Source organism: Andrographis paniculata, unplaced genomic scaffold, assembly GCF_009805555.1.
Source record: "Andrographis paniculata isolate CXL003 unplaced genomic scaffold, ASM980555v1 Contig64END, whole genome shotgun sequence".
In the NCBI taxonomy this organism is placed as follows: Eukaryota; Viridiplantae; Streptophyta; class Magnoliopsida; order Lamiales; family Acanthaceae; genus Andrographis; species Andrographis paniculata.
This window is the reverse complement of record NW_026137600.1, coordinates 584,660-600,637: the sequence shown is the minus strand read 5'-3', so window position 1 is coordinate 600,637 and position 15,978 is coordinate 584,660. Positions and strand designations below refer to the sequence as shown.

At 33.6% G+C, this 15,978-nt stretch overlaps 4 protein-coding genes across 7 annotated transcripts; 2 read left to right on the top strand and 2 right to left on the bottom strand.

Annotated features, from left to right (window-relative positions):
* The first annotated feature begins 1,412 nt into the window (after positions 1 to 1,412).
* Positions 1,413 to 4,995, top strand: LOC127261819 (putative SNAP25 homologous protein SNAP30). Its single transcript, XM_051290224.1, has 6 exons — positions 1,413 to 1,643; positions 2,139 to 2,508; positions 3,738 to 3,831; positions 3,960 to 4,078; positions 4,178 to 4,275; positions 4,752 to 4,995. The coding sequence occupies exons 2-6, from the start codon at positions 2,167 to 2,169 to the stop codon at positions 4,846 to 4,848; spliced, it is 750 nt and encodes a 249-aa protein (XP_051146181.1). The 5' UTR covers positions 1,413 to 1,643; positions 2,139 to 2,166; the 3' UTR covers positions 4,849 to 4,995.
* A 4,595-nt stretch (positions 4,996 to 9,590) lies between these two features.
* Positions 9,591 to 11,431, bottom strand: LOC127261636 (pentatricopeptide repeat-containing protein At2g20540-like). The gene has a single exon (XM_051289916.1). It carries the CDS (start codon positions 11,308 to 11,310, stop codon positions 9,706 to 9,708), a length of 1,605 nt encoding a protein of 534 aa, XP_051145873.1. The 5' UTR covers positions 11,311 to 11,431; the 3' UTR covers positions 9,591 to 9,705.
* A 717-nt stretch (positions 11,432 to 12,148) lies between these two features.
* Positions 12,149 to 12,952, top strand: LOC127261906 (uncharacterized protein At3g61260-like). Its single transcript, XM_051290340.1, has 3 exons — positions 12,149 to 12,437; positions 12,510 to 12,591; positions 12,677 to 12,952. The coding sequence occupies exons 1-3, from the start codon at positions 12,376 to 12,378 to the stop codon at positions 12,866 to 12,868; spliced, it is 336 nt and encodes a 111-aa protein (XP_051146297.1). The 5' UTR covers positions 12,149 to 12,375; the 3' UTR covers positions 12,869 to 12,952.
* A 121-nt stretch (positions 12,953 to 13,073) lies between these two features.
* On the bottom strand, positions 13,074 to 15,907 carry LOC127261905 (uncharacterized). Of its 4 annotated transcripts, none has more exons than XM_051290338.1 (4): positions 15,692 to 15,907; positions 15,527 to 15,596; positions 14,878 to 15,004; positions 13,074 to 14,386 (listed from the first exon to the last, which is right to left on the bottom strand). In XM_051290338.1, exon 4 carries the CDS (start codon positions 14,243 to 14,245, stop codon positions 13,460 to 13,462), a length of 786 nt encoding a protein of 261 aa, XP_051146295.1. In that variant the 5' UTR covers positions 14,246 to 14,386; positions 14,878 to 15,004; positions 15,527 to 15,596; positions 15,692 to 15,907; the 3' UTR covers positions 13,074 to 13,459. The 4 variants fall into 4 exon arrangements, with proteins under 4 accessions (XP_051146295.1, XP_051146294.1, XP_051146293.1 ...); XM_051290337.1 differs by having other exon boundaries at positions 14,915 to 15,004; XM_051290336.1 differs by lacking the exon at positions 14,878 to 15,004.
* Between the last annotated feature and the right edge of the window lie 71 nt (positions 15,908 to 15,978).

Below are 15,978 nucleotides of genomic sequence, written 5' to 3'. Positions count from 1 at the left end.
TATTGAGAATGTGTTATAGTAAAAGTGGCATATGATATAATTAATATCAAAATACTTAATAATTTTTATATAAATATAAATATAATATTAATATTTAAATAAAGATATTAATAATTTTTATGTAAATTTCAATATATTAATATTTAAATAAACTCTTTATACAAGTGAAGCTCATGTGCAGGTAGCAAATTTGTAAACCTTTTTCACACATTTTAAGTTCAGAAAAATGCTATTATAATAATAATAATATTATTATTATTTAATCAATTGCAAAATAAATAAATAAATATATATATATGTTTACATGACTCGGGTGTGTTTGTTGGATTTTACAAAAAAAAATCTTACTATTATTTATCAAAGTTTTTTTTTTTCCAAAAACATATATTTATTTTTTATTTTTTAATATTATACTAAAAATCAATTTTACATTTAAATTATCCAACATCATTCAACTATTTTAATTCAAAATTTTACTATTCAAATTTCAACTCAAAATCCAAACCCCGAACGAACACAACCGAGATGGACGAGAGGTTTGTATTTTAAACTATTATTTCTACTATTCAACATAGTTTTTTATTTAATAAAGATATAATACTATTAAAAAAAATATTACATAAAAATATTATTTAAATTATTTTTTAAAAAAAGTAAAAATTCATACAAAATAAACAAACTTTAGGAATTTGTTTTACTAAATTTAAACTTAAATTAATATTATTAGTGCCTTTTTTCATAAAAGATATTATTTTTTTTAAACAAAAGCTCAAATCAACTTAAAATTTTAAACTATAACCAAAAATATTATATCTTATAATAAATTAAACACATGTCATGTGACTTTTAGGTCGGGCTTGGTCTGCAGGGTATTAGGTTTGGTCTATCCAGTGCACATTTTCGAGTAGCGGCTGCGCGGGTTCCTATGTCATCTAAAAAATACTCCCTCCGTCCCACATAATTTGTCTCTATTTTCTATTTTCGTCCGTCCCATATAACTTGTCATTCCTATTTTTGGAAATATAATTATGCACTTTAATCGCATTTTAAATTTTAAATTTTATAATTTTCTTAATTTTAATTAAACTATTTACTTATCTTAATCTATAATTATTTTTACTAAATAATAATTATTTTTACTAATATACTTTTTAATTACTTATTAATTATACTTTACCTAAATTCCCGTGTATACAGTAATACACTCATATTACATGGACAGAGAGAGTAATAATAATAATAAATTAAACACATTTTATATTTTTTTCAATAAAATATTATTATTATTATTATTAAAAACATGGCCAACTCATAATTGGGCCTAAAGATTCAAATAGAAAAGCCCAATTCTGAAAATGGTTAAGTGATTGTGGGAACGCGGGAGTATAGGAAAGCCTGGCAATGGAGGAAAATGGCTCCACCGGGTTAGCCGTGGCGCCTCTCGTCCTCTCGGTGCGATGTCAGAGTACAAAAGGAAACGCCGATGATATCCAGAATTTCTATCAGCTGTTGTGCAGTAAAGCAATTTTTTTCTCTTTCTTTTTTTTTTTTTCGTGTGGGAGAGGAATTTTCCGCGTTCGTTTGTGTTCCTTTCCTACATTTCTGGGAGCTTCGGGCATTGTTGCTAATAATCGGTTGATTAGGTAATGCTTTGTTGATTTATTTATTTATTTTCAATCATTTGATCGATTAATTTCGTAGTATATAATGAATAATGAGTTTTTTGTTCAGTTATGGATATTTTTAGCTTCGTTTGTGAATTTTTTTTATCATTTTATGAGCTTTGTTTGTGAATTTTTGTTTTCTGGATTTTCTGCAAATGTTTGTGTTCCGTTAGGGATTTTTCTGCAAATGGAAATTGCATTCTATGCCTTGGATTATGAGATTGTTATGGTCTATGCAAAACAGGGGATTAACTTTTCAAATTTCTGAAAACATGCTGATGCTTACAGTAGTGTTGTTTTTAGATAATTTTATTCATGTTGTTCTGATTATTCGATCACTTCCTGTTCTTGGTATCTGAAAATGCAAACCATTGAAGCCAATTCTATCGTCAATGAAGGGTGCTGCTGCAGTTTTTCATGGATGATAAGCATATTCATATATTCTAAACAATCTTTTTGATCAATGTGTGACAGGTACAATTAGGAAAAATAAAAAATAAAAATGTTTGGGTTTAGGAAATCAGCACCTCCAGCCCCTACTGCTTCAGAAGCTGAATCAGATGCTAAGAAACAGGATGACGACGACAATTTTGGGAAAGGCTCATCCTCTGCAGCGTCGAGGAACAAGAACAAGAAAGATCTGGACAGCATGTCTGTCCAGGAGCTAGAAAACTATGCTGTGGATCAGGCTGAAGAGACTACAAAATCGGTGAACAATTGCTTGAAGATTGCCGAGGATATCCGAGGGGATGCCACCAAGACGCTCGAAACCTTGCATAAGCAGGGCGAGCAAATTCATCGAACTCATGAAATGGCAGCAAATATGGAGAAGGATCTCAGTACGGTAATGTAATATAAATCGAAGAAACCACATGCTTCATTATATTCGTGTTTATTTGCCTTAACATATTAAAGTTCAATACTTCATTTGATCTATCATCTTGTTAGATTTAGTTGTTCATAGCACATAAATATTTCTCAAATGATGGATTTTTTAATCCTTTAGGCTCGAGAATAGGATTGAAGATCTGTTAAGTGATTACATTCATGGTGAACTATGCAAAACACAAATTTTTATTTTCACATAATGGATAAATTAGAGTATCGAATCATTTAGGTTCATAAATAAACTTAGTTATTCATAGTACATAAATATTTCTCAAATTATCGATTTTTGAAATCAAGATCCTACAATAGGATTGAAGATCTGTTAAGTGAATAGATTCATGGTGAAGTATGCATCCAATTCCGAACTATATGAAACATAAGCTTTTTTTTTTTTTTGTTCACTATTGAATGCATAAATTAGAGTATCGAATACTTTAGGCTTATAAATAAATTTAGTTCTTCATATTACATTCAATATTTTTCAAATGATCAATTTTTGAATTCAAGATCCTTTAGGCTCGAGAATAGGATTGAAGATCTGTTAAGTGACTACATTCATGGTGAACTATGCAAAGCACAAATTTTTATTTTCACTATCGAATGGATAGAATTAGAGTATCGAATCTTTTAGGCTCATAAATAAACTTAGTTATTCATAGTACATAAATATTTCTCAAATGATCGATTTTTTAATTCAAGATCCTAACAATAGGATTGAAGATCTTTTAAGTGAATAGATTCATGGTGAACTATGAATCATTTCCGAACCATATGAAGCACAATTTTTTAATGTTCATTATCAAATACATAAATTAGAGTATCGTATTTTTTAGGCTCATAAATAAATTTAGTTGTTCACAGTACATTCAATATTTCTCAAATGATCGATTTTTGAATTCAAGATCTTTTAGGCTCGAGAATAGGACTATGCATCATTTCCGAGCCATATGAAGCATAAGTTTTCTATGTTCACTAAAATGCATAAATTAGAGTCTTGAATCTTTTAGGCTCATTAATAAATTTAGTTGTTCATCGTACATAACTATTTCTCAAACGATCGATTTTGAATTCAAGATCCTTTATGCTCAAGAATAGGATTTGAATATCAATTAAGTGAATAGATTTTGATGTTCAGTATCTCCGGTCGAATGCATAAATTATAGTTTCAAATCTTTTCCCTTGCAGGGTGAGAAATTGTTGAACAATCTCGGAGGCATGTTTTCGATGCCATGGAAGCCAAAGAAGACGAAGACCATCACCGGCCCGAAAATCAATCCTAGTAACTATTTCTCAATGGATCCATTACTCCACATGCTCAGCATTTCAAATTACGCCAAATTAAATTGCTATATATGCACACACATATACACATATATGTAATAACTCGTGATTTTTTTCGATGAATAGATGACAACAACAGGGAAAAGGCAGCCACGGCGGAGCAAAAAGAAAAGTTAGGAACAGGACAGAAGGCTAAAGCTCGTGGCAGCCGTCAAGAACCAACAAATGCTATGGACAAAGTCGAGGTATACATTTTTTTTTTTTGTTTTACTTCCCGACATAATCCATAAGTAATAAATATAACCTATCCGTTCGATTATTTACTATCATTTGTCCGTAATTAGCTCGAGAAATCAAAACAAGATGATGCACTTGATGACCTTGGCGATATATTAGGCGATCTCAGGGGCATGGCTGTTGAAATGGGAACCGAACTCGACAGGTTACTCGTCCCTTTCTTTACCTTGATCTCATTCTAAACAAATTACTAAGCTTAGTTCGAAAAAAAAATTTAAGGAGTCTCGACAGAGTCCCGATTTTTTTTTTTTTTTTTTTTTGCAAAATTGTTTATAATTCACATATAAATTGAAAAATTTACATCATTCTCCACCATGATTTAGAGATTTGCATGAAATTCTTTAGTATTTTAAAAAATACTGCACAAAATTCTTCTTTTAGGGGTTTTTGTGCAATATTTTAGAAAACACGAAAGAGTCTCAATGTATGAAGTGTATTATATGCATTATTTTTATAATAAGATGGAGTCTTGTGCAATTTCTAAATCACTTGGGAGAATTGTGTAGACTTTTCAAATCACAAATAAGTTATAAATATATATATTTTTTTCTTGTTATTTATTATCACAATTATTGTGTGTGTATGTATATATATATATATATATGTTTTTTAATGGTGCAGGCAAAACCAAGCTCTGGATGATCTTCACGGCGACATCGACGAGTTGAATTCTCGAGTGAAAGGGGCGACTCGACGTGCACAACAGTTGGCCAAGTAAATGAAATAAAACGTATGTTATGTATCGATTTGTTGTAATAATAGCCGAGTTTTCTACCGATTCATGTTGTAATATTTCTACACTTCTCATTTAATCAAATAACAAGTGTATATATATATATAATTTATATTAATATAATACAAATAAACTAACAACATTTACAAAAGTTTGCATAGAACTATCCTCACAAATACATATAAAAATACACTTCTATTTTGTCTAAAAACATGCTCATATTTTTCAGGGGGAATGATTAGAATGTTGATTAATTTTGATTGGAACTTACAAGTTCGAGTCGAGTTCAAACAATTCGAACTCGCTCGACTTGTTTACCGGCTCTACTTCCATCGTCCCTAATATATTTATTTATTCTGTATTTTTGGATTGAAAATAATACAATTCCAGACTTATTTTAATTGTGTTTTTTGTTGTAATGTTTTTGCAAAAAATATTTTAATAAATGTGCAATTCGGACATATTTTAATGGGTAAATTGTTTTTTTAATCCCGTAACTGGACATCTTTATCATTTTAATCCCGTAAGTGGAGCATGTTGCAAACTAGTCCCGTAAGTGAAAAATTTTCGCTGCTTTAGTCCTCCGGCGCCGGATACGCCCGCGTGGCTCGCTGGAGGTGACATGTCCGCCAGGTTAGCGACACCTTGCGGACACGTGGATTTATATTTTTTTTTTCATTTTTTTAATTTAAATTTTTTTTTTTAATTGCACCAAATAAAAAAATAAAAAAATGCAAATAAAATTAAAAATAAGTTTTTAAAAAAATTTAAAAAAATAAAATAAAAAATAAAAAAAAATCCACGTGTCCGCTAGGTGTTGCTGACCTGGCGGACACGTCACCTCTGGCTAGCCACACGGGCGTCTCCAGCGCCGGAGGACTAAAACAGCGAAAATTTTTCACTTATGGGACTAGTTTGCGACATACTCTACTTATGAGACTAAAATGAGTCCAAACATGGAACTAAAAAATCAGTTTACCTTATTTTAATTGTATTTATTATTAAATGTTTTTGCTTGAAAATATTTTTATTGTACATTATTTTTACTATAAAATATTATATTTAATAATTATTCTTATTTTAATAAATGTAATACAAAATACTAAAAAAAAAAAAAAAAAAAAAAAAAAGAAGTAAAGGTGGCCTAAATTTTGTATTAATTGCATAGATATGATTAAATGGGAAAATGATTGGTTTATTAGTAAGGATGGATTGAGATGGACTGGGCTAAGTTTTTCATGTTTGAAATGGACTTATTGTTTAGGATAAAATTATTTGTTTCGATTAACTATTTATAAAACAATTTTATTTTATTTTATTTTAAAAAATTAAGATTAAATAAAATAAAAATTCATATAAACTTATTATTTTTTGGGGTAGAAAATAAATGTGTAATATATTTTTTTATATAAAAATATTAATTTATATTTCAAATGAACATTCGTGAATAAAATTTTATTTTATTGTAGACTTAAACGAATTAAAATTTGTATTTATGTAATTTAGATAAAATGTTCATAAATTTAAATGAATCGAACAAGTTGAGTTCATAAACTATTTATTTATTTATTGGATTTAATTGAGATTAAAAATAAAAAAAAATTCCCTAAAAATAGAAATTTGTTTAGTTTTTTATTTTTGGGCCAAAATGAGTGACAAGTCATGAAAAACAAATGAAAGTGTATTTTGGATTAATTGATTTCCTCTCAATCTTTAGTTGCAAGTCTATTCTTACCTACAGTGACACCTCACCCCCTCCCCCCTCACACTTCATCAACTCCCGGGACCTCCACTCCCTTCCCCCACCTCCATTCTTGTCTCTTTTATTATTAATTTTAGATCAAATTTATGTTTATTTATTTATTTGTTGTTATAAAAAAAAAATTTATATTCTTTTTAGTTCAAAACAATATGTTAACATTAGTATATATTTATAATATTCATAAAAAATTGCACTACTTAAAAATACAATGCGATTAAACTCATTGTATATTAAAAAATAATAAAAATAAATAACCTAATGCATGCATTCGGGTGCTCTGGTCCCTGGAGCACCAATCTCAAATTACCCCAACCGCCTGAAGCAAGCACTGCTTCTTCAACCTCTCTACTACATGTTTGATCCTACATTTCTCTTCACATACAGATTCTTATATATATATATATATATACACACATATTTCCGTATCTATATCCCCAGCGTCAAAACGAGATTCAGAGTTTCTGACTCACCTCAAAATGAGATTTCGAATTCCTTTCCCCAACCTCGTTATTTTCTCCACAATTTTTCTCTTCTGCCTTCTCATTACACCGTCCATTAATTCCCAGTCTCAGGTGGACCGCCGCCGCCGCCCAGTCTCCGCCCCCCTTCCGCCGCCTCCGCCGCCGCACGACGGCGGTGATCAGATTAATCGCGGATATGGAGTTGAGAAAAGATTAGTTCCCTCCGGCCCCAATCCCCTTCACAATTAAAAAAAAAAAATCCCCAATTCAAAACCCTAATTTTTCCGATTGGTCTCGATCAATTCGCGCCGATTCCTTCCAATTCTCCCCCAGATTTTCAGGTAATTTTTTCTGAATTGATGTTGGGAGACATGAATCTGTGAGAGAGAAAAAAAAGAAAACGAAACCCTAATTTGATGTGTTTTTGATTCTCTGTAAGATCACAGGATTGAGAGTTGCAGTCAGAACTCAGAATGGCATGGCGGTAGGCAAAACGACAGCGTTTTGGTTTTTGTTTGTTTTCCAGCTTCTACGCGGCTGCGCCTGTCTTGTCCGGCAGCTGCCTGCAAGAACTTGATTGCTATTTCCAGGCTTGTTTTTGCTGTGCTTTTGGTGTGGAAGTAGCAAAATGGACCTGGAAATAGCTTAATTCAGTTTATGTACAGTGTTGGTGTATAATTTAAGATTATTGAAAAAAATGTAAATTAATTTGATTTATTTAGTTCATTTTTGTAAATTTGATCATATCTAGGATGTATTGGTGTTTTTTAGTCTGTTTTGATATATATATATATATATTAATAGAACCTAATTTTTTTATATTATGATTTTTCAGTAAAATATTGTACTCGTCCCATTTTTATTGTGTCTATCTTTATATTTTTGTTCGTTTTATTTATTTTGTTATTTTTTTAAAAAAATTTATATATTTTAATTTCACTTTAAATTTTTAAAAATTTATTAGTTATTTTAATTTTAATTTGTAATTACTTTTATTATTATATAATGATATTATTTTTATTAATATATTTTTAATTATTTATTAATTATATATCTTTTAAATTTCTGTTTTTATAATAATGTTGACGGGACGGAGATATAGTAATATGAAGTTAAAGGTTGTGTTAGTTTGGCTCATTTTATTTTATTTTATTTTATTTTTATTGTTCATAAATTTTTTTACCCTTCAAAACATCAACTCAAATAATGTATTTATTCTTTTGTATCATATCAAAAAATAATTCTATATTAAAAATATTATATTAAATTTTATTTATATCATATCAAATAATTATTAAGTTTTAAAATTTTATTATTCAAATTAAAATAAAAATTCAAACCCCAAAGATAAGCACATTAGTGTAACTATTTTTTGTGAATGAAGATTCAATTTTTTTTGGGTTTTGGGTCTAATCAATTTTGGGTATGTTCTTCTTTAAAAGATAGGGCCAAATTTAATGAGTTGGTTACATGTTACTTTAGATGAACAATCAATCAAGATTCAAGACTATGATTATATTCTCTCTATATTTTTTAAAATATAATTTGAATTTATTTCATCTAATAGATTGGATGTGTACGTGTGTGTTAAACAAAATTTTCATTACATCGAATCCACTCAAATTTGAATAGTTGTATGATGTGATATAAATAGGTGTTGATATGATGTTTTGAATGTAAAATTGATTTTTATTATAATTTAAAAAATAAAAAAATAGGTGTTTGATTTTATATTTTTGGGAAAAAAATAGGATGAACAGTGGATTTAAAATCTAGTCCTCAAACAAACACACTCATAATATGTTATGTTATGTGAATTATATGTTGCATAATTTACTTATTGTGCTGAAATTACAATATATTGTGTTATATAAAATGATATAATGTGCTTTCAAAAGATGTGTTATATATTGTATTAATATTTATCGTGTAAGTTATATTTTATGATGTTTGATATAATCTGTTTATTGTACTGAAATCACAATATATTATACTATATAAAATTATATTAGTATGTGCTATCAAAATATGTATTGTCAGATATTTATTATTATTATTATTTTTTATAAATATGTGTTGATCATACTGATTTAACACAATTAGCACATTAACCAAAACGATTGTGTTATGTTTACTTTTTGCACAATTGGTCCTCCAATATTGAAGATGAGTCACAACACACATGTTCCGTTGGATAGATGCTACATGAAAATTTATTTTTTAAAAACTAAAAATATAAATTTATTTTCATATGTCCGTTATGTGACACTTACCTGACAGATATGTATGTTTCGGCGTGCCACGCGAATGTCACATGCGTATCTCCGACGTTAACAGACTAATTGTGCCAAAAAAAAATATGAGACTATTTTTATACAAAATTCAATTACATGACCAAAATAATAAGAACTCGTACCAAAAACACAATATTTCCAATAAATATGATATTTCAAAAAATTTCATTTGGTTTTCTATATTTTCAGTGTTTAGAGTTTTGATACAATTTCTCTATCAAATTAATTGTAGACAATAATGTTTATGGATTTATTTTTTTTCAAACATTTAATTAAATACTAATTTTTTAATTTTTTCAAAATTTTCAAAACTCTAAAACTCTATCTAAACCGAGCATAAATTTGTACTTAAAACACATTTTGAATCTTCAAAACACTCCAAATGATTCTTGATGGCCTCCAAAACCACACAAATTCGATCCATATTACAATGCGTCTTCTCCCCTGCAACAAACTCATGAACAACTCCGTCGATCTCCGTCGAACTACACCCCGGCCTCTTCTCGACTCCCCGCCGCCTCATTGTCCTCCGAACCCGCCGCGCCTCGCCGTGTCTCCCCGCCGCCGCATACGCGTTCGAAAGCAACACATACGCCCCACTATCCCGTTCCAACGCAACGACCCTCTCCGCCGCCGCCTCCGCCATCGAAACCTCCCCGTCGCCGCAACATGCGCTCATCAACGCCCTCCAACCTGCGGCCTCGACGGCAGGAACCGACCTCCCGAGCATCCTCCGAAACATCAAATCGTTCGCCTCCCCGACGAGCCTCGCCCGGCTCAACAAATCCACAATACATCCGACATGCTCGATCCCGGGCTCGACGCCGTACACGTTTCGCATAATCCCCACCAGTTTCAACCCTTCGATCGCCATATCCGAATAAACGCACGCCGCGAGCAACGATAGAAACGTCAACCGATCGGGACGGACCCCCGACTCCTCCATCGTTGAAAATAAAGCGACTGCCTTTTCTCCGGCGGCGTTCGTCGCAAGCCCGCCGATCATAGCGTTCCACGTTACAATATCTCGTGCAGGCATTTCGTCGAACACCTTCTTGGCATAACAAATGCAGCCACATTTCGAATACATATTGATCAACGCATTACCCAATTTAACACTCGATCGAATCCCTAATTTCTTGATATATTTATGCACCCATTTTCCGATTTCAAGACAACCTAAATGTGCACAAGCAGAAAGAACAGATACAAAACATCCTTCATCAGGGACAATCCCATCGATCTGCATAACCCTAAATAATCCCAACCCTTCTTTAAAACAATTGTTCTGAACATAAACAGAGATCATAGCACCCCAAATTCCACGATCCTTATCCTCAATTCGATCAAAAGCCAATCTAGCAGACCAAACATCGCCGATTTTACCAAATCCCCAAATCAAGACAGTCGAAGAAATAAAACAGGGAGAAGAAATCTCGTCGAAAGCGGAATTGGCGTCGGCCATTTCACCAAAATTGGAGTAGAGAGAAATTAATCCATTCCCGACGAAATTGTCAAACCCTAATCCCAATTTGAGGGCATGGCAGTGAACTGATTTACCCAGATTGAAGCCCTCGTCGATTTCGGCGCAGGCTTTGAGGGCGTAGGGAAAGGTGTAATTGTCGGGGAAGAGGCCGTTTGTGAGGATTAATTTGTAGGTTTCGATGGCGTCGGGGAATTGGTGTTTGAGGAGGAAGGATTTGATGAGAGTGTTGTGGATGCAGAGAGTTGGGGTTTGGATTTGGGCGAAGATTTTGAGGGCGTAGGGAAGGCTGCCATGTAAGGGGTGGGAGCAGAATGCGATGAGGCGGCTGAGAGCGAAGGGGTTGGTTCCGAGACCGGAGGTGATGGTCAGTGCGTGAGCTTGCTTCAGTTGGATTGTGTTCTTGCATTGGCTCAACAGCTTCAGGCATCTGCTGCTACTGCTCATTCGATTCGATTAGGGTTTTAACATCATTTGGAGTTGCAGACGATCTGTTTGATTAATTGAATGAATTGTGCGGGTGGAAATTGAAATTTGAGAATAAAAAATGGGCTCCGAAATTATATTTGAATTTTAACGGGTGTCTGATTGTTTTGTGAAAATAATTTTAAAAAGAAATAAACCTTTTTGTTTAGTATATGATATAGAAAATTATGTAATAAATATATATAATATATTAATTAATAATTTTAGAGAAATGTCTTGAGAGAAAACAAAAAATAAATCCAACATATTTTTGGACTTCTTATATTCATTCGTTTGCAGTAAAGTTCACAATGGGTGTATTCATGTTAGATTAAATATTTAAACGGGTGCGTAAGTGTACCATGAATTAAATTGAATTATTAAAAATTAAATTTAATTTAAATTAATATGTAGAGTAAGTGTAAAATTAGAATTATTTTACTTAATTAATATATTATAATCAAATTGTTATATCCACTTTTTATCTTGTCACTAGTTTGTAGATTAGTTAATTTTGGTTTACGATTTATATGATCGGTAAAAATTATTATTGGTATAAAGGTTATTATGTAATAATTTATTTTTTTAGCTGGTTGTTTATTACACGATATTCTTCTATAAGCTGGATCAAACTGGTTTGGGCCAGGGCCAGTCCAGCCCACTGAAAACATTCAGCATAGAATCCAAACCCGAACCCGAAAATCCAAATCCATATTTCGAATCCGAATCCAAATACCTATAGGAGAAACAAAAGTAACCTTGACAATGAGGAGATTCCAAACCTCGCCCTATTCAGTCCCAACCAAATAAATTCCTTTCATTTTCAGCTGGGTTGCTTATCACCACCCTCCTCACATTAACATTAACTTCCCCAACTCGAAATCTGAGCTGAATCATACTCAAACACCATTCCAATAAGGTAACATCATGCCAACATAATCGATCATTTTTCCTAATCCCGACACCGAAAACGACGAAAATTCGGGAACAAATTATAAGGACTACGATAACAAAAGATCGACGACGAGCAAAGCTAACCCTTCAAAGATGGCATCAATTATTTACGGTGACGATTGGGAGAAGGAAGAGATGGCGAGCATTAGAGATCGGTATACAATGCGACTTCTTTCTACTAATGTGTTCGATTTTGTATCTTCACACTATGTGATCGAAGATTTCAGGTATGAAAAACTAATGGCCGTGATCGAAAACTGGGAGACGAACAAGAAGCAAAAGGCGAAACGCAAGTTGGAAAGGGTCGAGGTTCGTTTCGATTAACTATCTAAGCATGGTAAAATTTATACTTAAAAAAACATATGCTGACAATCAAGAAAACTATAAACTTTAGGCTGAATTGCAAAAGAAAAGAGCAAAAGCTGCGGAGAGTTACCATAGAGACATCGAAGGAATCGAAGGCGTTGCAGAAGGAGCTCGGGCGCAAGCTGAAGAGAAGCAAATACGCGACGAAATTAAAGTGAAGAAAAAAGCGAACAAAATCCGGGCAACGGGGAAACTTCCGGGGACCGGTATATTCTTTTAAAATGAATCAATAATGTCCGATAGCGAATAAGAACTAGAAAAATACCTGGTTTATGTCTGTAATTCGAATACTCGAAATAATCCTTTGAAACAGCAACAAAGCGCGCCCAACGACAGCGACCTGCAAACCTTGAGGAACAACTAGAATACAAAAAGATATTGTAACACGGAGTAACGAGAGAATAATCAATATATTAAAGTCGATATTGTACACCTTGCCAAACTATCGAAACTCTATATGCCAAGAAATAAGAACTTCGAAGAAAATGACCAAAAACGATAAGGCCAAGAAGGAATCAAAGCATCGCCTTAAGTTCGAATACGCAATAAAACCCAGTCTAAGCTTCCCTTGAAGGCAAACATTATCATCATCACCACATCAATAGAAAATTCTTGAGGAGCGAAAAGAAATCGTACGTCACAAACAGCCGTCGAAACATAATCACCATAATATCGCAGCATCCTCGAAATTTCTAATCTCTTCGGTGGCTTCAGATAAAAGAGGTTTTATTCCATAAGACAAGACATCTCATCTCATAACCGGACAGCGGTTCGGCAAGACACGGCAGAAATATACCCGACGTTGAATGGCTCAAGTTCTGATCTCTCGTCCCACCCAATCCAACGTCGGGTACGCAAAATATAGCACCAAGAACGCCGGGAGTGCGATGAAAATCGTCATTATAAGGTACAGCACTAGGATGACAGCACTGATAGGTATTGCAAACAGGACGATCAGAAGTAGGACGACGAACGGTAGCTTCGTTGTCAAATGGATGAAATAATCCAGAGACTTGTGAAAGGAAATCTGGATTCTTTCGGAAGCGATGTCGATAGGGCGGTTGCGACTACGTCCGGAGCTCGAATGATTAACTTGAAGCAACCTCCTGTTGGTGGTGTTGTTACAAGAGCTATTTCCCAAAACTGAAGTGCACCGCGGCGAGCATATTTGATGACGGTCTCTGGTGTAGGGAGGCGCGGATTGCATTCTGTCACCATTTCTGCTCTCGACCATCCACAGAAGGAAGAAATTCTTGCTCGGGAGTCTAAGGTTTCCCTTGTAGATCAGCCGAAATGTCAACAGATTGCACCAAGGGCAAGAGACGAAAAACGGGACCTGAACATGTTGAAAGGAAAGCTTCAGAGTAGGCCGCTGCAAGCCGAGAATGCAATTCTTGCACAATGTGTGGCCACACCATAAAACATAAGGGATGTTCTCGACAATGTTGAATGACTCCCAGCAAATTGGGCATTCCAGTGCTTCTTCGGCGCTTGCATTTGATGAGGTTTCGTCGTCTGAGGAATCATGGCTGGCTCTAGCTAGATCAGCAAGATTCTTCTTTGATCTAAAGCACGGTATGGATAGAGATCTCCACATAATGATCGAATGTCGAGGCTATTAGAGAAACTTGATGAATTTCTTCTGTTTCAGTCGAAATTGTGACAAGATTCGTCTGCTATGAAGATCAAAGAACCATAATCAATATGTTGGCGCCATGGGATTCACGATCAATTAAGCCTGCATGAAACCAAAGAGGGGAAGGGTAAGAAAGAAAAGATCAATTATTAAATACGAATTTAAGCACTAGAAGACAAATGTTATCACAATTATACGATTCATCGAACAAATTTGAATTTACTTTTCCCCAAACCTTGCAAATTTTCAACCTAGCACAATCAAGAAATTCCACAGCCAAATATTCCAACAAGTATCACAAAAGTCATTTATCATATACTATGCGCTTCAACTTTAAGAATTACGGAAGCACAACATATCAATTCCTCTTTGAACACCTATTTTGGAAAGCTTGTCGAAGATGCTTTACATTTAGAATCAGATTCATAGAAGATTGTTTCAGAGTCAACAACAGAAGTGAAACTCTATTTTCCACGTGCACCGACGACAAGCATACTATATTGGCGGCTACAGATTTAGTTTGTTATACTAAAAGCAGACTCCAATTAAGGAAAAACTACAAAATATCACATTCAACACGGTGATCGCTATACCCCGACATGCTCGAAATAGAAGTATCGATGACTTAACAAAACGAATCTTGATTTTGAAGAATCAGTGTGTATCTTTTACAGCTAGCAATGCCAAATCAACAGATTCCCCAGCTCATGCTTCATTCACCTTACCAAAGAACAAGATTCAGCCATTATCATCCCTGTCTACACTTGCAAGTGTTCAACCAAAATTCGAAAACAAATTTATAAAGCATACAGCTACAAATTCCCAATTCTGTTTTTCTCTAAAGAAAAATGAGTACTAAAAGAAAGCTTATTTTTCAGGATCATCTCATTTCTTCTTTACTTTACCAACAATACCAAAAGTGCGTCATCTTTACTTTATGAAGCAATACAGTTCCAAATTCCATTTAAATTATACATACATATATATATATAACAATTTTAGAAAGTGGAATTTTCGGGATCGTCACGTTTTCTTCTTCACTTTACCGACAATATCGAAGTTCTTCATCCATATCCATAATCTGACTCAACCAATCCAAACTTCCCATAGAGCGTTAAAGTTACGCAACAGTTAAAATCACAAATCAATTAAAACCAAACTACAATAAATGCAAACAAGATCCGAAAAAAAAAAAAAAAAAAGAAGAACAGCTAAAAAACGGAAAAATAAAATCTGAATCACCACAATGCATGAACATCGATTGCGACGCCATTTCTCCAGAAAACCCCAGACCTTCACGGAAGAATCGGCTCTGGCAAATAAAAAACAACGAAAATCAAAACGAGTAAAGGCTAAAACCACCACAAAGATTCCGCCGACACAAAAATCGATAAAACAAACTATCACGTTTTGTTTTTTTGTTGTCTTCTTCCTCTCAATCCAGGAAATGGCTTGCATGGAAACACAGGCGCCGAAGAAAGCCGAGTAGAAATCGAGACGAACGCCGGAAATCGCTCGATCCAGGCGAGAATGGAAGGGAAAGGAGAGATCGAGAGAGAGAGCGCGAGAGGAATCGGACTCGTAATTTTACCCTCGTTGGGTCCTCCTCTCCCTCTTCAGAAATTTGAGGCAATTTAATGCGCAGCTGTTCAACACCCAGCGCGGAACGACGTCGTTTTCTCGTCAGCCATGGG